Here is a 25,335-nt window from a genome sequence, read left to right on the forward strand (position 1 = left end):
CCAAGTGGGACCAGCTTAAATGGGAACCTTGGTAGGCTTGGACTAGTTGGGTTGAGGGGCTTGCTTCTGTACAGTATGACGATAGGAGTCAAAGCAGAATTCAGAGACACTGGAGTTCAAAGCACAAAATCCAGTTCTCAGCCCCCAGAGGGACTGGATATTACACTGTCTTGTCTGTTTCCGTGATTTACTGCACAAAAACACATTTAGAAAGGGCTATTTTAAGAATTGGTGGCACTGAAAGGGGTACTGAAGTCAGGTATGAGGAAGAAAATGCAGGCCTACAGACGGTGGACAAATCAGACTGCAGAGAGCTCCAGCTGACCACAGCATCAAATATTTACATTAATGACACAAGCTTCTGTTTGTTTTGGTTTCGTGCCCGAAACTGGCTAGATGAAACAGTTCATGAAGGAATACAAGAACCAGCTTGATTTTTTCCCCATTGCATTTTCAAAGTTTGATCTTTTGAATAAAATAAAATCTGTAACTCAGATCAATTATTACCCAGATTTTTGTCCTGCAGTACAGCACGGATACTAAAAGGTGGGAAGTCTGTGCAGAGAAGCGTATCACACTGGATTTTAGGATTGCAGGTGGACAGAAGGAAGGAGAGGAGTTCTCCTTCAGTTTTGAAGATTAGGTATGTAATTTTGCTACTATAGCTCAGATTACATTCTTGCAGTACAAAAACACCACATGGAACTAGCTCACAAGTTACTACATTACACACTGATTACCACCTTTCCTCAAAAGATGGCCCACAGCTCTCACAAATGTTGGCGAACTGAGGCCAATTTGAACTGGCGCCATCACTTGCAGCAGAGCTTTTCACAAAGAACCTTATTCACTTCTGTCCTGATTCCCCTCCCTCGCCCTCAGCAGGCAAAGCGCCTTTCATTTACACACTGATTCCTCAGGCCAGAGAACAAACATGACTCAGTGAGGATAGACAAGCTAGCTCCTTTCTCCTGTCAACCATGATGGGCTATGCAAGTGTGGGTAACGGAAGCAGAATGTAACCTCAAGTTCGTCTGCATGCTTCAATACGGATGGATCCCATTCGAAAATAATTTTAAAATGTTGGAGCACTACCCTATTCATGAAATAAGCACTATGGTTAATTGGAAAAGCATTCCATCCCACTTTGCTGCTGATGACCATAGTTCCCAATGTTGCTGACTCAGAGTTAATTGATAAGACATAGGAGAAGAATTAGGCCATTCAGCCCATCAAGTCTGCTCTGCCATTACATCATGGTTGATTTATTATCCCTCTCAACCCTATTCTCCCCATAACTGTTCATGCCCTGCCTTATTAAGGATCTAGCATCCTCTGCTTTAAATACGCTCAATCACCAGGCCTCCACAGTCGCCAATGGCTACAAATTCCACACATTCACCACCTTCTGGCTAATAAATTCCTCCTCATCTCTGATCTAAGTGGATGTCCCTCTATTCTCAGGCTATGTCCTCTGGTCCAAGACTCCCCCACTATAGCAAACATCCTCTCCACGTCCACTCTATCTCGGCCTTTCAATAGACAATGAGATCCCCCTCATTCTTCTGAACTCCACAGGGTAGAGGCCCACAGCCATCAAACGCACCTCATATGATCAGCCTTTCAATCACAGAATTATTTGTGAGCTTCCTCTGAACCCTCTCTGATGTCAGTACATCCTTTCTTACATAAGTCAAGTGAAGTTTATTGTCATTTAACTTTATACATATATATATATAAAACATATATAATGTACATAGAAAGGTTCGAAGAAACCTCTGAACTCCACAGAGTAGCGGCCCAGAGCCATCAAACGCACCTCATATGATCAGCCTTTCAATCACAGACCTGTTCTAAAAGACTGACAGGCACGTATGGGGATTGCACAACCATTTCCAAGCACAAAACCTCTAAGCCACGCCCAATGTCGCTAAGCTGATTTCTGATATCCTTTATGTACATTACACTAACCCAGAAGCACTGATGATATTCCCTGTGGAAAGGGGAAAATGCAAAGAAGGCCGACTGCACTGATATCACGTTATGTTCTACAGTATGATACACTAAAAACAGAGTTGATCTTTTAGTTAATAACTTACTTGTAGTTTGCCCACTAAGGTTGACAGATCCCCAACAGGAATGAGTCAATAAGGGCATACGAGTCAGATAACAATGGCCTTTGGACCCTGATATAGGCAATTTTTAAAAGCAGAGACCGATGTCATGGACTGACATCCAAGTAGATATTGGTGTCCAGCGGATGTACTGTAGGTCCCTCCCTGATCTTTCTCACTATACAGAACTAACAGCCTTTCAACAAGCTGATTTGGCCAAAACTCTGTATGTAGCAGACTATAAGACTGCAAATCCTTCTAATGATTAAGCATTATTCTCTCCAAAAGAAAGATGATACGAAAAGTGTTTTTTTTTAGTGATAAACGATTTTATGCACATTACCTCATCAGCTCAAATTTGTGTATGTGTTATTTGCATTACAATTAACCTCCCATCCATTGATTCCGTCTGTGCTTCCTGCTGCCAGGGAAAAGAAGCTGATCTAATCACTGTCATCCTCCCTGCTCCCATCTGGCAGAAGATACAAACGTCGGAGAGCGCTAACCATCAAGGTCAGCTTCTATCCCACTGCCATCAGAATCCTGAATGGTCTCTCTCACATACTAAAAGATGAATTCCTGATCTCCCAGTCTACCATGTTGTAACACTTTCACTTTATTGGTCTACCTGCATCACATGATCTTTGTAATTGCCAGAGTCTATTTTTTTACCCAAAAGTAATTCTGTGTGGCACGATCTGTCTGGATGGCACAGAAAGCAAGCTTTTCACAGTACCCTGATCACTAACATTTTTCCTTTGCTCAGTCTGCACAATACCATTCGCTTAAATAGAACATTTATTTATTTATTGAGATTCAGCGTGGAGTAGGCATTTCCAGCCTTTTGAGCCGCGCTGCCCAACAACCCCCGATTGAAACCTAATCTAATCACAGGACAATCTACAATGACCAATTAGTTTACCAATCTGTACGTCTTCGGTCACACATGACTTCACTTAATACAAAGTAATTTATGTGTCCCTCCACAGCTCTTATTCAGAAATCTGCATTTGGCTTCAACTTACTTCTGAACCTTACCTTACCACTCCAGCTGCACAGCATCTATAAATCATTGTGCGAGGGACAGTAACCAAGACAAACCCCAACAATGAGCTATTGTGCATCTTCTACCAACAGCTGGGATTGCTTTCAAAGCTCTATAACTCATTCAGATTGTGCCCGGCCTCTCTATTCACTGAGATCTGCCAAACTGTTACAGTTGCATGGTTATATATGGTTTGATACATTGCTAAAAGCTAAAACCAAAGCAATTCTTATTTTGAAAAGTTGCCCTCTTAGGCTGATCATTTTATTGTACATTAAAATTGTCGTATGCTTAACTGTGTTCTCTCTTTACAGTCTGATTGAAACATTTTCTGGAATTCACCTTCCTGGTCATATACTATTTTCTCCCTCTACACTCATGACAGAGTGACTAGACACAAATCAAATGTCATCTATAAATTTCCTGATGACACAACTGTCGTTGGCAGAATCTCAGATGGCGACAAGGAAGCGTATAGGAATGAGACAGATCGGCAGATTGAGCAGTAACCTTGCGCTCAACATCAGTAAGTGATTGTGGACTTCAGGAAGGGGAAGGGGAAGTTGGGAGAACATTCACTGGTCCTGATTGAGGGGTCAGCAGTGGAAAGGGGGAGCAGTTTCAAGTTCCTGGGATCAACATCTCAGAGAATTCACCCTGGGCCCAACATATTGATGCAATCATGCCAGTGATTACACTTCATTAAGAGGTTGGGGAGATTCAGTGTGTCACCAAACGCTCAAGTAAATATCTATTTGTATCTGTAGAGCAGGAGTTCCCAACCTTTTCAACACCATTAACCAATACCGTTAAGGAAGGGGTCCACGAACCCTAGGTTAGAAAGCCCTGCTGTAGAGGATTGCAGACTCTGCCAGTTTGATTATGAGCACCAGCTTCCCCACTGTCAAGGACGTCTTCAAAAGGTGGTCCCTCGAGGAGGCAGCATCCATCATTAAGTACCCTCACCATTCAGGACGTGCCCTCTTCTCATTGCTATCATCATGGAGAAGGAACAGGTGTCCTGAGGACACACACTCAACATTTTATAGGAGTTGGGATGAAATGATGAAATTGTATAAGGCATTGGTAGGGCCAAATTTGGAGTATTGTGTACAGTTCTGGTCACCAAATTATAGGAAAGATGTCAATAAAATTAAGAGAGTACAGAGGAGGTTTACTAAAATGTTGCCTGGGTTTCATCTCCTAAATTACAGAGAAAGGTTGAACAAGTTAGGGCTTTATTCTTTGGAGCATAGAAGGTTGAGGGGGGACTTGATAGTTTAAAATTATGAGGGGGATTGATAGAGTTGACGTGGATAGGCTTTTTTCCATTGAGAGTGGGGAAGATTCAAACAAGAGGACATGGGTTGAGAATTAGAGGACAAAAGTTCAGGGGTAACATGAGGGGGAACTTCTTTACTCAGAGAGTAGTAGCTGTGGGGAACGAGCTTCCAGCAACAGTGGTTGAGGCAGGTTCGCTGTTGTTGTTTAAAGTTAAATTGGATAGATATATGGACAGGAAAGGAATGGAGGGTTATGGGCTGAGTGCAGGTCGGTGGGACTAGGAGAGAGTAAGGGTTCGGCACAGACTAGAAGGGCCGAGATGGCCTGTTTTCATGCTGTAACTGTGATATGGTTATTTTAGCAACAGCTTCTTCCCCTCCACCTTCAGAATTATGAACAACTACCTCACCTTTTTAATCTTTTTTTTTGCATTTGTTGTTATATTTTTCTTATTGTAACTTACAATAATTTGCATTTATATTGCACTGTACTACTGCCGCAATAGAACAAACTTCACTGCATATATCAATGATAATAAACCTGATTCTGTATTCTGCAAATGAGATGCGTAGCCAGCTGAACGCTGTGTGATAAAGCCATGCAGGGAAAGGCCATAACATCCATTCGCAGTGTAAAAAGGACCAAAGAGTGAACTACCCCAAACCTCCGTCGCTAGATCAACAAGGTACCTTCAACCCAAGGCACTTCACAGAAGTGTTACCAAACAAGATGGATGGAAAGCCACATCAGGAGATAACGGGCAGATGATCAAAGGTTTGGTCAAAGGGAAAGGGTTCTGAGCAGATTATTGAAAGGTAAGTAAGAAATCAAAGGGAGTGAAGGACGAATTTCACAATCTAGAGCCTTGGCAATTAAAAGTAGGGTCACCAGAGTGTGAGCAATTAAATTTAAAGATGAGGGAGACTAGAATTGATGGAGTACATGTTTCTTTACTCACAGATAAAGAAGACAAGATAAAGAGAAGTCAGGCCATGTAGGGATTTCAAACTTTTAAAAAAATCAAGCCGTTGTTAAAGCGGTTGAACAAAAAGAAAATAAAAATATATAAAATCCAATCTCAAGCAATCAACATTAGGCCTTAATAGGGCCTAATAAAGCTTACTAAATTTTGTCTTTTTGTCTTTTGCATTGCTCTTCAACTTGGATGTTACTATTATATTTGTATTAAATCATTGAAAAGTCTCAAAGGCTTTAAAAGTTGTCTAATAATTTTTAAATATTATACTTTTTTGGCTTCTCGCTCTTTCCAAAATGTCACGACAGAATGGGAAATGGGAACATCCTTAATTGTATACCTTATTTGTTACTGAAAGTAGGACAATACCTACATGCTCCAAGGCGATGTATATTGACGTAATGGGATAGCATGCAGTAATGAGTGGTAAATAGACAGATGGGTCTCTCAAGGATTCTCAGAATGTCTCACTATGAAGCTAACAAATGTCTTCTTTTAAAGCATAATCTCTGAAGGTTTGTGGACAAATAGAGCAGCCTATGCACTCGGAGGCAGGTCCCATGAAGAGCAAATAAGATGAACAAATGATTCATTTATTTGTAGCAGCTTTGGTTAGGAATATTTGCAGGCCAGACACTGGCAAAACTCCCACGTTCTTTAAATGCTGTCGTGATATCTATTAAGTTCAACTAAGTTAATTAGACCACAGTTCAATATCAAAAGCATGTTCAAAGGTCAAAGTAAATTTGTAATCAAAAAACATATGTCACCATATACTACCTTGAGATTCATTTTCTTGCAGGCATTTACAGGAAAATAAAGAAATATGATAGAATTTTTTTAAAAAAACTATATATAAAGACTAACAAACAACCCATGCGCAAAAGAAGACAAACTGAGCAAACAAAAATAATACCGAAACCATGAGTTACAAAGAGTCCTTGAAAGCGAGTCTACAGGCCACAGAATCAGTTCAGATAACTGGTGAGTGAAGTTATCCACGCCAGTTCAGGAGCCTGATGGTTGTAGGGCAATAAATGTTCCTGAACCTGGTGGTGGGGTAGCTAAAGCTTCTGCACCTCCCGCCCGATGAGAAGAGGACACGACCTGGATGGTGGAGATCTTTGATGATGGATGTTGCTTTCTCGGGGCCTTGCTCCATATGAGTGTACTCAATGGTAGGGAAGCTTTGCCTGTGATGGACCAGGCCGTATCCACAACCTTCTGTAGCCTTTCCTGTTCCTGGGCATTGGGGTTTCCATACCAGGCTATGGTGCAACCAGTTAGGACTCTGTCCACTGTGCATCTATAGAGGTTTATTAAAGTTTATGGTGACATGCCAAATCCACACGAACTTCTAAGAAAGGAGAGGCTTTTCATTGTAGTGACTCTTATGTGCAGGATCAGCAATATAGCATCTGAGATGAAGAGCCCCGGCCCAAAACGTGGACTGTTTACCCTCTTCCATAGAGGAGGTCTGGCCTGCTGAGTTCCTCCAGCATTTTGTGGTTGTTGCTCAACAATATAGTATTTCCTCGGGTGTTGGGGTGGAGGGGGGGTGGTATCTCAGTAAAATTCATCCTCTTTGCTTTGTCAGAAAGGTCACAGGGACCATTCAAAAAATTGACTGCAAATCTGATCGGATACCAAGTGCAAAACTAATGGAGTGATGCCTCTGGGATGAGATGTCGAACCAAGGCCTTCTCGGAGACGCAAAAGTTCCCATGATATTGAGATTGAAAAGCAAACAGTTGGAGGAACTCAGCTGGTCAAATAGACAAAGGAACGGCAATGTGTTGAGTTAAGATCGTACATCATGACTAAGTATAGCGAGGAGATAGCCAGTGTACAGAAGTAAGAGGGGGATAATTCAGGGCTAGGATATGCAGTGGGGGAAATGAACAAAGGTAGTGAGAACCTAGGACGTGTTATTCTTCCAGTTGACGTTTCAGCTCGCCGTTGAGGTGGAGAAGTCTGAGGAACATGAAGAGGAGGCCACAGTGCAAGCACTAAGTGCAATAAATAAGGTTGCAGGTGAGGTGTGAAAGTCTGCCTCATCCGGAAAGGTCATTTGGGTCACTGGATGGTGAGAGGCAAGGGACAAGTGTTTCGGGGAAAGTGCAAGGGCGCAAGGAGATTGGGTGGGAAGGGATAAATGGGCCAGGAAGTCACAAAGAAAATGGTCCCAGCAGGAAGTAAAATTGGGAAGGGGATGGTGATGGGAACATGGGACTTGGTGGGATCCTGTTGTAGCTGACAGAAACGGCAAAGGATAATAAGCCAGGTCTGTGTGTTAACGTGGTATTAGATGGAAGACTACCAGCGATGCGGGTTCGATTCCCACCGCTGCCAGTAAGGAGTTTGTACGCTCTCCCATTACCATGTGGGATTCCCCCCCCCCCCCCCCCACAGTCCAAAGACGTACCGGTTGGTAGTTAATTGGTCATTATAAATGGTCCCATGATCAGGATACAGTTAAATTAGGGGTTACTGGGTCACGTGGCTCACAGGGAGGAAAGGGCCCGTTCCGAGCTGTATATCAATAAATAAACACAAGCAGAGGAGTAACCTTGTACCTTAACCAATGCTTACAATCAACATCACTAAACAGCTTTTATTGCCATCTGTGGCTACTGTTACTGTGTACAAAGCAACTGGCATTTCCCCCACTTCAAAAGCACTTCATTTTCTGGATAGCTACTTGATGTTTTGAAGAGCACTACAGTGTCTTTGTACAGAGTTAGCTGATATTTTATGATCAGGAACAGAGTACAGCTTGTATTATAACCTTCTGTCTCAGGAAACAAGGACTCTTATCGCTTATGTAAGTTGACATGTAGAATTTAAAAGTCAAAATATCCATGGAGCTTCACTTTTATTATAAAACCATAATATCAAGGAATAAAATAATGCAAACTCATACACAATGCCATGGCCAAAGGATTATCTCACCTCAGCTGGTAACATTCAAATCAGAAGTTCAAACCCACTCTACACAATGTTCCTTCTAAGGTGCGTGTGTACAGCCATCTTTTGCTACTAACACACAAAGGAATTTAAACTGCGCGCAAAAAGTTGTCACCCTCTACCTCGTTGGCATGGTAAATATTTCCCTATCGCACACAATCACATTTCCTTTCAGCAGCTGAACGAGAGCAAGAACGACCAAACCCAGAGGAGATCAAAGTTCTTATTGACAGTGTTTTGCTAGCTGTTAAAATGAATACCTCTATAAATAAAATGTTGTTGTCACTGGGCAAAACACGAGATTTTAGCGCACACTACAAATTATAGGGAACATTGACTCCAAATGTAAGCAGGCAATCCACTCCTGTACTATGGAACTGATGCATTATTTAAGATCTGTACACTTTATAAATTCACATTTGACACCAGTGTTGCTAATAAAATCTGGCCGAGTGTCATCAAGATCAAGGAATTGATTATGGGCTTCAGGAACACACACCGGTCCTTACTGAGGGGTCAGGGTGAGCAGCTTTAAGCTTCTGGACTTTAACATCTCAGAAGACCTGTCCTGGACCCTAACACAGAGGCACATCAGTGGTTCTACTTGGTTAGGAGTTGGAGAAGACTTCCTATGTTATCAAAGGCACTTGTAAGTTTCTAAAAATGTGTGATGCAAAGTATTCTCACTGGTTACATCCCAGCCTGGTACGGGAGATCCAATGCACAGAATCGCAAGAGGACACAGAGGGTGGTAGTTCCGCTCAGTTGCTCTCCGATCTTGACAAGTCTTCGCTTGCAAACATTTTGTCACCATATGAGAAGACGTCATCAGTGTTAACATCATCGCTGTTAATTTGTCTTCAAGAGACGATCGATAAGGAATCTCACCATCTGGGACATGTCCCCTTCTCTTTACTACCATCAGGGAAGAGGCACAGGAGCCTGAAGAGCCACACTCAAAGATTCAGCAACAGCTTCTTCCCCTGCACCATCAGATTTCTGAACGGACGATAAACTCACGGACATTACCTCATTATTCCTATATTTTTGCACTGCTTATTTGTTTTGTGAAATATTTTAATTTTATTGCTGCAACAAAATAGCAAATTTCATCTCATAAGGCAGTGATAATAAAGTTGATTCGGGCATCATCATTTGCCTGGTTCAGTGTCTGTGGTCCCGCGACGTTTACTCGGCTCTGCGCTGAACTGAGACTGTAGCTTGCTCCAGCTGCAGTGATGCCTGGCTTCGGGTCTGTCGTAAAACTTCCCTTCTGAATGCTATATACTTATTTTATTGCTTGCTCAATTTGCTTCTTTTTCTCTCTCTCTGCGCTTTGGGTGTTTGATGGTCTTTTTTTTAAAAATGGGTTCTTTTGGGGTGTCTTTGTTTTGTGGCTGCCTGGAAGGAGACGAATCTCAAGGTTGTATAATGTACACAACACACATACAAAATGCTGGAGGCACTCAGCAGGCCAGGAGCATCTACAAAAAAAAGTACTGTCGACGTTCCGGGCCAAGAGGGTTCCTGCTGAAGGGTCTCGGCCCGAAACGTCGTCTGTACTTCCCCCCCACCCCCGTAGATGCTACCTGGCCTGCTGAGTTCCTCCAGCATTTTGTGTGCATTGCTTGGATTTCCAGCATCGGCAGATTGTCTCTTGGTTGTATAATGTTGACATACTTTGATAATAAATGTACTCTGAACTTTGAACTTTGAGGTTACAGTGCCGGCAGCCCAGGTTCCATTCTGCCACTGTCTATGAGGAGATTGTATGCTCTCCCTCTCCCTTCAGAGTGTTCTGATTTCCTTCCACAGTTCAAACACTTACAAGTTAGTAGGTTCACATGGTTGTAATTCGGCAGCACAGGCTTGTTGGGCCAGAAGTGTCTGTTAACACCCTGTATCCTTAAATAAATAAATAAACCCATACCAACATGTTTCCTGCTTTTCCTCTCACCGAATTTTAAAGAGAGGCATACCTATAAGTTAATTAGTTGCAGGATCTGTCTGCTCTCGAACAAACTGGCACCCACATTTACCGAAGTTTCACAGAGTCACTGCCTGGTGTGCTTTGAAGCATCTGTGTTGCTTCACAAATATTCCCTTTTCAAGTTATATGAACATTTGTTTTCATTCCATGCTTCAAGTCCTAGTATCAAAGGCAATTTCATTCTAAAAACACAACAAAAATGACCTTGTTACAAAGTCAGTGCTGTAGTTGTACAAATATCTTCAGTACACAAAATGAAACAATCCCCACAAACACCCACAGTCCCTACATACACAGCCTTGTCGGCTAGTTCACTGTAGAAACACTATCCAACTGTCACTAATCCAGTCATGGGGACGAGCTGGTACAGAGACTGCATTCCACAAGGTCACTGTGCAAGCTACGCATGCCTTCTGCCTCAGTCCGGTAACAGAGGCCGACAGATCCACTCCTTGGCTGTTCTGCCTGTGGAAAAAAGATCCAGGGACGTTCATCCAAGATTCACACAAACACGTCACAGAATTTAACAGACAACGGTGCCTCCATGTTTTCATTATATTATTATTGGTCAGAATCTACAGGCTGCCAGGCTCCTGTTTCTAATTTATTTATTTACTTATTGAGGTATAGTGTGGAATCGGGCCTTTCGGTCCTTCGAGCCACACCACCCAACAATCCCCCAAATTAATCCTAGCCTAATCACGGAACAAGTTACAGTGACCAGTTAACGTACCTTCATTGCACTATTACTACCATCATTACTAACCTACCAGTCTTTGGACTCTGGGAGGAAACCAGAGCACCCAGAGGAAATCCACATGGTCACGGGGAGAAGGTACAAACTCCTTACAGGCAGTGGTGGGAATTGAACCTGGGTCTCTGGGACTGTAAAGCGTTGTGCTAACCACTACACTACCGTGCCGAAATTGGCAAGTGCCTCAAATGGGAATGCTGGAATTGGTTCACCTGATAGTGATTCTTCATGCTGCACACTCCAAAGGTGACTCGCCCCAGAAGGGAATGGCATGAGCAATCACAGCCAGCAGAATGGCAACAAACAAACAAACAATTGGCCCGAACATTTCCAGCTGTGACTCACATTAATGCATCCAAGCCTCTTCACAGCAACGTGACGTTAATCATCATGCAAAGCACCTTTTACCCTTTGCACCTGAATATAGAGCTCCCAGAAAACAATAATTATTGAACAATCACAAAAGTAGTGGTACTAAAGGTGAATAAACCCTTCTCGGGCTTTCAGTGGGATCCAGGTGTCGATTATGACTGACGTGTCGATGGCAAACTGCCATCTTCATCAGGATGTGTGTGTGTGAGTGTGAGTGTGAGTGTGTGTGTGTGTGTGTGTGTGTGTGTGTGTGTGTGTGTGTGTGAGTGTGTGAGTGTGTGTGTGAGGGTGAGAGGGTGAGAGAGAGAGTGTGTGTGTGTGTGTGTGTGTGTGTGTGTGTGTATATATGTATAAAATTCATCCACCATGTTTTGTCAGAAAGGTCACGGGTACCATTCAAAAAACGTCAGTGATAATCAATACCTGGAAGCCCGAGAAGAGTTTATTCATCATATACACCGGGAAAACACTAGATCCTTTTTCAGCGGTACCAAAGAGTCACTTTGCTGGTGACAAAACATGAGCACAACCGCATAACTCCGCGTGGAATCAGACCCCTAAACAACCCAAAATGTTCAGTCTGTGCTCAAACAGCATGCGTTCCGGTGAACGCAATTAATTTATTTCACGATACAGCAGGGTACCAGGTCCTTCCAACCCAGGAGCCATATCACCCACTTTCACACGTGACTCATTAACCTTCTAACCTGTACTTCTTGCAATGAGCAAAGAAATTGGAGCATGGAAAAAGCGTAACTCCTCACAGACAGTGATGGTATATGAACCCAGGTTATCGATACTGCAATGGCGTTTCGCCAGCGTGCCACCATTGTTACTAACAAAATAACATTGTTTTTGGTTCAGTGAGCACCTTTCAGGGAGGCTGGTCATGGTACTTACTGGGTATCACAGGTGAGTCACGGTGAGTCGCTGACCTTTGTGCAGGAGGAGACACAAATGTACAATCGTAAAGAGCCTCTCCCCCATGGCAACCTAAGTGCCGGGGGTGTCCCCCTGCTACAAGTAAAGTGCGGCAGGGAAATTCATGGGAGCTGTGCTACACCCGTCCACACCTGCACAGGTAACAAATAAGGCAGCAATTACACTGTTTGCATGCATCCTTAACCAATTTTATGATCTGTTTGAAGGACCTGATCTGATGCCAATGCTACACACAACACAAAAGTGCACAAAAAAGTTGCAAATTAAAGTTCTAGGTACACCTTCTTCAGCTATGAAGGTATTCGAACCAATAAAAGCGTTTGAGGGAAAGTGCAATGGACTTTTCTCAAGGGCAAGTAAGATCTACATTAGTTTTTATAACCTTTACACATGAATAGATTCCACTGCATTTCCACTGCATCATTTCTCAATTAACTAACTACGGAGTCAGTATTTACAACTGTAGATGTCACGGTGTAAAACAGTACTGTAATCTTTTCACAATGATTCTAGAAATTAGTTGTGTTCACATGTGTCATATCAATACAGCTTAATTTATGTTATATAATACTTTTTTAAAAAGAAATCCAGTTTTTTTTTGGCAACACACTGAACCTAGTTCAAGTTCGGTGTTTCCTGGATTTATGCAATTAATTACTGGGGGAAAGCAACCAAACAAGTTAAGTAACCAGCTCAAGTTTCTCATTGAAACAGAAAATTGTTATCCGAACTGGTTAAAACTCCTTAGACCAGGTAACTGCCTTAATTCTTCTTTTAGGCAATCAACTTGAAAAGACACACCCTGTCTTTTCAAAATGATTGAAATCACATTCAACACCAGAAATAAGCAAAACTTTTGCAAAGGGTAGACTGCTCTATGCACAGTGGATTTCAGCTAATTGGGACAGCTGCTTAATTGGAACAACTCTTAAAGAACAAAAGCTTGGTTTATTTGGGACCCTTGCCGCTTAATTGGGACAGGAGATTGCTGTCGAATAGTTTCTAACTAGCATCAGTCGCTTGCACTTGTGTGGCCGTTAGACACTAAGCTGTGCTTAGAACAAGCTGTTTTTAAATGGCGGGCGTCAATTGCATGTGTTCGTGTCAGGTCATCCATTTGGGCCAACGGACGCCAATTCAAAAAGCTGCGGGAATACAAAGACAAGGAAAGTGATGAAGAAGACACATCTGAATTTGAGTTAGTGACTACACAGGATGCCGGGAAATTTATTGTTGGATTATGTCACTATTTCATGCAGGAAGGCAATGAAGGCAGCCAATTATTTGCAATAGGTGTCTACACTGATTTTGCTCATTTATAGTCAATCAAAAGAACATGGCAATGTACACTGTCTGAATTACCCTGTTGTTAGCTATTAGGAACTAACTATAGTTTTATAGTGTTCCAATTTGTTCTGTATTTCATTTAAATACATAAGTAGTTACTCCAGTAGTTCGTCTTTTTTTTAAATCTTTTTAACAATTTCCATGAAACTTCCGCTAATTGGGGCAGCCACTTAACTGGACCAAAATGTACCAGTCCCAATGTGTCTCAATTAAACAGAATTCACTGTATTTTAGAAGTCAATTAGCCTGATGTCTCAATGGAATCTGCCTTGCTGGTTACATTTACAATTACTTTTAATGAATGGTTCTTCACAATAGCTCCAGTGTTAACACAATAAGTGGGGGTAACATTTTATTTCAGCCCATTTTCTCCCCCAAACAGTATTCTCTTCATGAAACATAATTTATAAAGAACACGACCTTAAATGAACTCCTTTAATGATCTGTAATAATTACTGGTGTTCACTGCCAAACTCAAATGAATAAACTATGATAAAAATGTGTATTTTCAGCAAAAGTGGGTTTAGTGATTGAAATAACATTATATTATTCCTCCCTTCCCCCCCCCGCCCCCCCCCCCCCCCCCCCAAAAAGCAAGATTTACTCTTGAATAATGGATTTGGGACAAAATGATGGAAAAAATAAGCTGGTGAAAAAAAAATTGTCATGTCCACACCTGATTTCCACTGCACAAAGACACTTTTGAACTTTTGATGCCTATGGATACTTGCGTCACTAACACTACTCCGTCAATTATGACTGCTCCTTTTCACGTTTCGGAAACACCAATCTCTTTCAGGAGACCGAGGTCTTCATTGTATTGAAAGTGCGTGTTAAAAACTGGTCTGCTCGGGTATTTTTGTATACAGAAATAGAGCAAAACCTGGCACATAACAACATTTGAATGTTGCATACCCAATAAGTGGCTACCGGCACCGTAGCGTAGTGGTTGGCACGACGCCTTACAGGACCAGTAACCCAGGTTCAACTCCTGCCGCTGCCAATAAGGAATTTGTACGTTCTCCCCATGACCGCGTGGGTTTCCACCGGGTGCTCCGGTTTCCTCCCACATTCCGGTTGGTAGGTTAATTGGTCATTGTAAACCATCCTATGATTAGGCTAGGGTTAAACTTGGTGACTGCTGGGCAGTGTGGTTCAAAGGGCCAGAAAGGCCTACTCTGCCAATTTAAAAAATGTGCAATTTCCACTGTTTCTGTCAGCAAGATGGTAAATTCAGCAGACAGGCTGACGCTTCGCTGTGCTTGAAGGTTCCCAATGCAACTCGATAGCGATTACGCATTATGGAGACAGCTCTCAAATTCTGAGGGGACATTTCATTATCTCTTCTTTGTGGAGCAGCTAGAAACAATTTTTTCATTGTTAGTAAGTATTCAATAAAGGAAGTCTGTTTTAATTGGACTAAGTTAAATTGGAAAGTGATGGCTTTATCTCAGAGCAGTGAATTGGAAGAACTTGCCTGATTCTTAAACCTTTTCATGCTTAGTGCGCATGCGCCGGTCGTGCATGCAGCCTGGTACAGCCGTCCGATCTATTCTTACTTTCTTCTTACTTTTTAATTTACGTTATTTTTTGTTTTTTTTCTCACGGTAACACGTCGAAGCTGCACCCTCTCTAACATGCTGGTAGAGAGAGTTTTATTTGGGTTTTCTTTAGCGCTGGAAATGGTTACGTCCCGACACGCGGAACAGAAGCAAGGTCGCATTGTGTATTCCACAGACCAGCAAATGTCGGCCAGCTTAGCGAACAGAGCGACGGACACCCCTGCTGAAATCCGGAGGAAAACACACAGAGGATGCAGAGGGGGATCACAAAGCCGAGGAAAGAGGACCAGGTCGAGACAACAGGGACTTTTGGAGAAGAGGAGTTCGGTGGGTAATACTGTTCCGCCTGACCGGAAGTGCACCGAGAGCGGTAAGCGTAAAGGAGTTGGGTGCTTACTGTTCTGGTTAACAACAGATGGTGCAATCCGGGGCATATTACTATCAAGGAACGTGTTTGCAGACTGGATATTGAACTTTTTACTGTTGGACTTCGGCCACATTCCACCGTGATACAACACTCGGCGGCATGGGAGGTCATTCCTGCCTGTGGCCATCGAACGTGCAGCTCCTCCCGTGGAGGGTCAGACACCCTGAGCCAAATAGACTGGTCCTGGACTTATTTTCCATCTGGCATAGTTTGCATTTTGTTGTTTGATTCTTGGGGGTTTTTTGTATTGCTATGTCTACACTCTATTCTTGGTTGGTGCAGCTGTAACAAAACCAAATTTCCCTCGGGATTAATAAAGTATATCTATCTATATAGTGTAGCCAAACTTGATGGAGTCAATGTGCTGCAATTCCTAGACATCCTGACAAGTTGTAAACACAAAATAATCTGCAGATGCTGTGATCAAAGCAACATAGAATTCTTCAACTTCCGGTAATTCCCTCCCCCTACCCTTCCTCTATCCCTATTTCAGTCTACCCCCTCCCCCAGTGTTGCTTTGACCCCAGCATCTGCAGATTATTTTGTGTTTACCCTCCCCCAGCTCCCTCATGGTTCCACCTCCTTCTTCTACTACCCATTGTTTTCAGGGCTATGACGTCAATGCTTCCCCTTCCCCACCCGTTTGTCTTTCAAATTACTGGTCTTTCAACTGAAGCTACAAACATTCTTCAAATCCTTCCCCATCTTTCATTCTTCAGTCCTGACAAAGGGTTCCGGCCTGAAACGTCGACTCATCGTTTCTAACTGATGCTGCCCGACCTGCTGAGTTCATCCAGCGTACTTCAGCTTGATTTAGCACATTTTACAAACCTGCAAGTTTTTTTCTTGATGCTTCACAGGTATTGTTCTTTCTCTTGTGTGCTTGTGTGCATCAGAACTTTTAGCACAATGTCTGTTCTTTTTAGCTCAACACTCAACCAAACACGTATGGAGAACCTGCCGGATTCGAAACCAGGACCACTGGCCTGAAAGTCCAGTGCGGATACCACTACACCACCGGCCGGTGCTTTCAATCATTAGATCAGAATGAAGAACACATCTCTTTGTTGTCTTTTCTGGGTAGTGTATGACCTAGGGTAGGGACATGCAGGCATTGACATTTTGATGGTGATGGCGTTCCTGATCTTTTTGATTGCAAGTGTTGACAAAGTATCAGTTTAAGTAACACCTGGAAATAACTAGCTGCAAAGTGATTTTAAGGTTACAGAGATAAGGATCCTGTCCAAGCAGTCAATCCAACTTTAAACAGACAATAGCCATGTGATGAGTGAAATGCAATAGGTTCAGGTACAATATGTACAATGAAAAGTTCATTAGGTAAGGCAGGATTTTCAAAAACTTGATCATTTTAGAGGATGCCAGATAAGAAGTGTCATATTTCATTAAATTATTAATGATACAGCAGTATTATCATTGCTTCTCCAATATCTTCAGAATCATTGATTATTCCCAGCACCTAACTCACCATAGTTCATTTCATTATTTTTTAAAATATGGTTTCAAGGACAGAGGCACAAGTTCTATGCATGAGCTTATCGTGAAGGATTGCTTTAATTTAGAAGGCAGATGTTTCTTTTAAACTTAACACAGGAAATGCTGGGGGAAAAAAATCAGCAGATTAGGCAGCATTTGTGAGAAGAAAAATGGTTATTATTTGGGAGCCTTTTTTAAATTTCAAGCTTCTTCAGTTAGTTAATTTTCATTTTTTAAAATCTCATTTTATGTACAAACTCCAGGCAGCAGCTGAACATTTGAAATTAGATTAGATTAGATGAGATTTGATTCAACTTTATTGTCATTTGCGGCTTTCTATATATTGGCGAGACCCGACGCAGGCTGGGAGATCATTTCATTGAACGCCTACGCTCTGTCTGCCAGAGGAAGCAGGATCTCCCAGTGGCCACACATTTTAATTTCATGTCCCGTTCCCATTCTGATATGTCTATCCACGGCCTCCTCTACTGTAAAGATGAAGCCACACTCAGGTTGGAGGAACACCACCTTATATTCCGTCTGGGTAGCCTCCAACCTGATGGCATGAACATCGACTTCTTTAACTTCCATTAATGCCCCACCTCCCCTTCATACCGCATCCGTTATTTATTTATTATTATATATTTTTTTCTCCCTCTGTCCCTCTCACTATACTCTTTGCCCATCCTCTGGGCTTCCCCCCTCTCCCTTTCTTTCTCCCTAGGCCTCCCATCCCATGATCCTCTCATATCCCTTTTGCCAGTCAACTTTCCAGCTGTGAGCTTCATCCCTCCCCCTCCTATCTTCTCCTACCATTTTGGATCTCCCCCTCCCCCCTCTCAAATCTCTTACTATCTCTTCTTTCAGTTAGTCCTGACGAAGGGTCTCGGCCCAAAACGTCGACTGTACCTCTTCCTATAGATGCTGCCTGGCCTGCTGCGTTCACCAGCAATTTTTATGTGTGTTGCTTGAGACAGTACAATATGGGTGTAATACTGCTTAGAGCTGTGATGTGAGGTTCAGCAGGGTCACAGCCTCAGGGAAGAAGCTCTTCCTGTGCCTGCTGGTGCGAGAGCGAAGGCTCCTGTAGTGCGAGAGTAAAAAGTCCATGCTTAGGGTGAGATACATCCCTGATAATGCTTTTCGTCCTGCCCAAGCAGCACTTATGGTAGATGTTCTCAATGGTGGGCAATTGGGTGCCAATAAATCCACCCCCAAGTAGCACAATAACCAAGCTTATATTGCAATTTTTAAAGGTTGCTTCACAGATTTTTAATTCACTTATATATGTATCAATTTAAAGCTGAAGAACTACCCTCAACTTTATTGAACTGAGGTGAGAAACCAAATTCTGGAGGATGTGGGTGTGAAGTATAACAAGTATGCAAACAAAAGCTGTAGATCTGTGGCAAGATGTCCTCAGGGCATTACATACAGCTCAATATGCTATCATTTCCTCGTTTCAGTAATTCTGAGGCTATGGTCAACAACGTTTGACAACTTTATGCTTTGCTGGCTATGGCAAACCAATATTTACAGTGGTCAGACATGAGAAAAAGCAACATAAGGAATGAGAAGCACGTCTGAAACCTTTCCTCACAAAGCTGCTATAGACCTCAACCAGTCCAACCCCCACTAGCTGCCCAAAGTTAGCAGAGTTTCACTGTTCCATCTCAAGTATTAAATCTTTTCTTCCAGTTTAACCTCTCAGCAAGCGGATGACTGACCAGAGAACCGTGGAGATCTATAGTACAACAGGAGGGCCTCTCCTCACTGTATATCCACCATCTCTTTGCCAGTAGAGATAAACTGTAACTGCCCTGGGTATTCAGATTAAAATTGTAAAATTGAAGCAAGAGGAAAAAAATGTTTGTAAACACAAGAGATTCTGATGCCGGAACTCCAGAGGAACACAGAGGAAAATTTGGAGGAACTCAGCAGGTCAGGTAGCATCCATGGAAAGGACTAAACATGTCTTGGACTGAGACCCTTCATTAGTCCACAAGACTTAGGAGCAGAATTAGACCATCTGGCCCATCGAGTCTGCTCCGCCATTCAATCATGGCTGTTCTTTTTTTTTCTCCTCCTTAACCCCAGTTTCTGGCCTTCTCCCTGTAACCTTTGATACCATGTCCAATCAAGAACCTATCAATCTCTGCCTTAAAGACCTGGCTGCCACAGGGTTCACGTGCCTTGGTATTCAATTTCCAGTGTTATTCAATTAAAATTTGATTTTTCCATGAGTAAAGCAAGATAGCGTTCTGTCAGTGGTGGGCAAACTATTGGAGATGGGTCTTAGAAACAGGTTTGTGCAAGCATTTTGAGAAGCATCATCTGATTAGGGACAGTGAATATAGCTTTGTGAGAGGCAGATCATGCTCACAAGCCTGAAGGAATTCTTCATGGAAGTGACAAAACAAATTGATGAAGGCAGAGCAGTGGACGTGGTGGATATGGTTTCCAGTAAGTCATTTGACAAGGTTCCCCACAGTAGGTTTATTCAAAAAGTCAGGAAGCATAGGATCCAGGGAAACTTGGCTGTGTGGATTCGGAATTGACTTAGCCACAGAAGGCAGGGGGTGGTGGCAGATGGAATATATTCTGCTTTGCGGGATTGAGCTCAAGAAGTGTGAGGTAATGCTGCAGCTCTATAAAACTCTGGTTAGACTTCACTTGGAGTAGTGTGTTCTGTTTTGGTCATCTCATTATAGGAAGGATGTGGAAGCTTTAGAGAGGGTGCAGAGGAGATGATTCGCAGATTAGAGAGCATGTGTTATGAGGACAAGGTGAGTGGGCTAGGACTTTTTCTCTTTGGAGAGAAGGACTTGATACAAGATGATAAGAGGCATAGATAGAGTGGATAGCCAGAGACGGTCCCCAGGGTGGAAATGGCTAATAGGAAGGGGTATAACTTTAAGGTAATTGGAGGAAAATATAAGGGGGGGGGATATCAGAGGCAGTTTTTTTTTACACAGAGTGGTACGTGCATGCATCATGTGGACATGAAGGTGATAGACGCAAAGGCATTTGTCACATTTTTAGGCACAATGATGAAAGAAAAATGGGGGGTTATGTGGGAGGGAAGGGCTAAGTCGATCTTGGAATTGGTTAAGCGGTTGGCACAGCATTATGGGCTGAAGGGCCAGCATCGTGCTGTCCTGTTCTATAGCAGATATTTCTGATTCGTCTGTGTCTGCACTTCCTTTTGAAGATCACACTTAAAAAAAGAACACAAAACAATTTCCACATCCAGGCCACACGGCCAAGCATCATTCCTTACAGACATTGAAGGCACCTTTCACAGGGCACCCCCATTCCTTTGAGCACAGCACCCACCCAGCCCCATGGCAGAGCACAGAAACAGGTTCTTCGAAGTATTGTCATGCGAACCATCAGGTGCCCATCACTGTGAATCCTATTCTGCAGCTCTTGTTGTTCCTCAACACGGTGTTCCAGGGGTTCGTCTAAAATTTAGATTCTAAATGCTTCTGAAATGAGGCAAGGGTTCCTGCCCCCACCACCCCTTAGAAGGTGCTTCCTGGTTTCAACTTCCCCCAGGGTGAGCCAATTCTTCCTTGCATCCACCCACTTACAGATATCACAGCTAAAGGGAAAGATCTGTCACACGAAAGCTCCACATAAATTTGTCAGGACACCCCCCTCCCCCAACCCACTTCAGTCTTTTCCACTTCAAAGAAAACAAACCCAGTCTCTCCAAAAAAGGTTGAATGGCCCACAAATCTGCAGCTTATATCCACTTCCATTAACCTGAGCAAAATATGTAAATGTAATGCAAAGGAGGTCATAATTACCAGCAGATCCTTCTCTATTATTTCTATTTGTAGTTGTAAACACGAAGCAGCTATCTCCAGTCTCTTACTTGTTACTTCTGGATGAACATCCAAATACGTAAATGTGAATCAGGAGCCAGTTTTACTTGTTTTTAAGAAAATGACAAACTTATTTACTGTGCAAACACGAGGAAATCTGCAGACGCTCACTTACTGCTTCTGTTGCAACACAGCTGGAGTACTTATTCCAAAATAAAATGTGACAACAGACCATAAAGACAAGTAGATGGTTTCAATCAATGCAACACACACAAAATGTTGGAGGAACGCAGCAGGTCAGGCAGGATCTATAGAAAAGAGCGAAGAGTTGACGTTTCGGGCCGAGACCCTTCTTCAGGACTGAGAGGGGAGTGGGGGGGGGGGATGTCTGAATTGAGTGGTGGGGAGGAGGGGTATGGTTTCAATCGACTCCCGAGCAAACTAAATTAAGTCCAAGGCACTTGCAGTGGTCACAGAGGGTTCCTGATTTCAATCACATTAGGGAGCACCTGCTGACTGGAAGAGCTTCCGCAAAGTAAAGAAAATAATGGTCCAATTAGAGCTAACGCAAACTACTAGAAATCAACACAATCGGGGCTCGGGGGCAAATCTCAATGGAGCACGCAGAACACCAAGGTTCTAAAGGCGGAAGGTGAGTCAAACGAAACTCTACTGCCCTTCATTTATCAAATAACCTTATGGACATGAAGGATAATGGCATCTTATTTTTTTTTAAATATGGAAATGCATTTTAGAAAGGCACACAAGGTAGATAATGTTCAAAATGTAAGAATGAAATTGCCTTCTTTATTATAAGAATACACAGCAAAGCAAACAGTTCTCTGTAAATACAGCCAAAAATCACCAGAGTGCTTTTCAGAATACGAGTTCAGAATCAGGGTTGGTATCACTGTCTTATAGAAAACCATAAGATAGGGGAGCAGAATTAGGCCATTTGGCCCATCAAGTCTGCTCCGCCATTTCATCATGGCCTATCCATTTTCCCTCTCAGCCCCAGTCTCCTGTCTTCTCCCCATATCCCTTCATGCCCTGACTAATCAAGAACCTATCAGCCTCTTCCTTGAATATACCTGGCCTCCTCTGGCAACGAATTGCACAGATTCCCCTTTCTCTGGCTAAAGAAATTCCCACACATCTCTGCTCTAAAAGGACAGCGCTCTATTCTGTGGCTGTGTCTTCTGGTCTTAGATTCTCCCACCATAGGAAATGTCCCCTCCACATCCACTCAATCAAGGCCTTCCAACATTTGACATGTTTCAAAGAGATCTCCCCCTCATTCTTCTGAATTCCAGCGAGTACAGGCCCAGAGATATCAACCACTCCTCATACCATAAGCCTTTCGATCCTGGAAACATTTTTGTGAACTTCCATCTGGCCATCTTAAAGCACTTGGTTAGGTTTAATTGGACCATTATTTATTTTGCGGAAACCATATGACGTGAAATCTGTTGTTTTGCGGAAGTTGAACAGTGCAAAGGCATAAGATTGCTATAAATTGTACTTTAATTTCTTGATGCTTTGAACTAACCAATTCCTCAAGAGAATAACTATTTATTTTCATGTAGAATCTAATCACCACCTGTACTTAGACGAATACTATCAGCTTGACAATAAATAAACCACTTAGAAGTTCATACATCATATATCGTAACTGTTGTAAAACTGAACAAAGTACTAAACTGCCAAAGAAAGTGAAAGAGTAAAACTCTACTGACGCCTAGCAGATTTAAAAAGTTAGTTAAGTCATGAAAGAGCTTAAGTTGCCAATTTTTAAAATCATTGCATAACTGTAAATCAAAACAGTTGCAATTAAACTATAAAAGTTACAGCAAAAGTTACTGTCACATTCTACATTGAACAATACAGCACTGCGAGCATGTCCATCGTGCGAGTGGTAACGACCACTGACGTCCTTGAGTGGGTGCAGTGGTTACTTGTGCGCCCGGAGGTGACTGCTAAGTCCAGTCCGGGCTAGGAGGTACCGCCCCACACCGTAGGGCAAGCGTGCGAAGCTTCTGTTGTCGAGCTGCCTGCTGCCCGTTCTTCCCACTGCCGCCGTCCCGTTTTTGTTTCAGCGTTGCGATTCTTTGCACCGTTATTGAGAAGGCTGCGCCAGGCTCACTGTATGGGCTCTTCGGCCCGTGACGTCGCTGATGATGATCGTCTTTAATTATTAACATGTAATTGCAGAGGTTCTAATAATTATTCACACTATTACTAGTTGTGCGCATTACTAGTTGCACAGCACAAGAGCTCTAATGTGCAACTGCAGTGCCTACCTGATTTATCCAGCACCAAGCACGACAGTCACAGCAGACCAGGAATGGTGTATCATTATCTACAATTAGTTCTCCACTCCTGAACCTGAGCTCAGGAGGACGGTGAGGAAAAGAACAGAATTTGAAGGGGTGATTGGGGGTTGGCCCTCACATAAGGCATGCAGTGTACATGCACTGCAAGTCCCCCAGCATTGAGGGACCAAAGTTATTTCTTGCTGTCCCAAGCAAGTCCAAATACGAGCCCCCAAGTTCCCGGGCAAACACCACTGCAAAAAGAAATGGTGATGCCCCTGCTATCTGATGCAGGAAATAGCAAACACAGCGGTCATACACATGCACCACGGCAGCAGGGGAATGTTAGTGGGATTTTCCATGTGACTTGAAATGGCGCCCCCCCCCCCCGAATTGCCCCTGCGCGCATTCAGCTCATGCAAGAATTCAATTTTCACCTGCAGAAAGATGAAACTGCTTTGAGAAGGTGTACTTCCAAGGAAGTATCCTGTACGTGGAACAACATTTTCATGGTGCTTCAGAAATTAATAAATCAACAAAAGTGAAAAGCGTGACCAAAGGGGCGGGTTTTTAAAAGGAGCATCTTAAAGCAGGAGAAAGACAAGAGGTGAAGAGGGCGTTTAAAAAGGGCATCACAGAGCATAGAGTCTAGGCAGACGTGGCAAGCAATAGCAGGGTAAAGAGAAAGTGAAACACAAGGTCACAGAAACAGAAAATACAAATAAAATTAAGCTGGGAAGAGATTACAGAGTTAGGGAATGATAAGGCAAGATTGTTTATTAAATTAAAGGCACCAGGATCTTTGCATTGGCTAGATAGAGAGTGAACAGGATACAATCAGCACGCAGCTAAAGCAGTTGAAGTTTACTGCCCAAAGGGGTAGGTGACCAGCTAGGACAACATTGGAACACACTCAGTGGCCATTGTATTAGTGCACCTGTACTCCTGCTCATTAATGCAAATATCTAATCAGCCAATCATGTGGCAGCAACTCAATGCATAAAAGCATGCAGACACAGTCAAAAGGTTCAGTTGTTGTTCAGACCAAACATCAGAATGGGGAAGAAATGTGATCTAAAGTGACTTGGACCGTGGTGCCAGACAGGACTGTTTGAGTATCAGAAACTGTGAATCTCTTGGGAGTTTTCACGCTAGGGTTTACAGAAAAAGGCGCGATACACAAAAATCGTCCAGTAAGCAGCAGTTCTGTGGGAGAAAATGCCTTCTGTGAGAGGTCAGAGGAGAATGGCCAGACTGGTTCAAGATGACAGGAAGGCAACAGTAACTCAAATAACCACGCGTTACAAGAGTGGTGTGCAGAAAAGCATCTCTGAACGCACAACGCATCGATCCTTCAAGTATTGGGCCACAGAACAGAAGACCACGAACATGCAACTCAGTGGCCACTTTATTAGGTACCTCCTATTCACAACAAAGAGGTACTTGAGTGTAGGTATGTCCAAATATGATGAAGCCATAGATAAAAGGTGAAATGGCATGGAAAAAAGCAGCAGACTTATATCAAAGAACATGCAGGATGAGGGTGAGTAAAGATAATTCTGAGGAAATGGGTAACAGACAAGGAAGGGATCAAGCAATTCACTGGCTTCAATAATAATAACCCATTATCAACACATACCATTCACAAATCAGAGCTGTTCTCCTGCCACTTCTAGAAGTGCTAGAGATGCCAAAAGTAATTCTTCGAAAGCTTTCCTTCATTTGCATAAAATTAACCATAAATCACTATATTCTATAAAAATAGTTGAGAAGAGATCAATATATTATAATTTAACAGAATCAATCTGCATCTCATCACCTTACAGTGAAGCAAATTTAATTTTCAATGGTTTTCCTGTTTAATGTGGGTTTACAGCTGACCCTAAGGTTTACAATTAAGATTTAAAATCGGCTTGTTT

At 42.7% G+C, this 25,335-nt stretch overlaps 1 protein-coding gene across 5 annotated transcripts in view; it reads right to left on the bottom strand.

The window, feature by feature from the left end:
• hip1rb (huntingtin interacting protein 1 related b) overlaps positions 1-25,335 on the bottom strand; it is a 174,818-nt gene that overhangs the window by 98,618 nt on the left and 50,865 nt on the right. Inside the window, exon 1 of one of the 5 annotated variants that reach the window (XM_072247673.1) lies at positions 21,280-21,354. The exons of the other annotated variants lie outside the window; for them this stretch is intronic. Coding sequence (XP_072103774.1) covers positions 21,280-21,339 — 60 coding nt within the window. The 5' untranslated portion in view covers positions 21,340-21,354. Of the gene's footprint in view, positions 1-21,279; positions 21,355-25,335 lie in introns of those variants that run through there. 5 annotated transcript variants of the gene reach the window in all.

This window comes from Mobula birostris, chromosome 31, assembly GCF_030028105.1.
Source record: "Mobula birostris isolate sMobBir1 chromosome 31, sMobBir1.hap1, whole genome shotgun sequence".
Lineage (NCBI taxonomy): Eukaryota > Metazoa > Chordata > Chondrichthyes > Myliobatiformes > Myliobatidae > Mobula > Mobula birostris.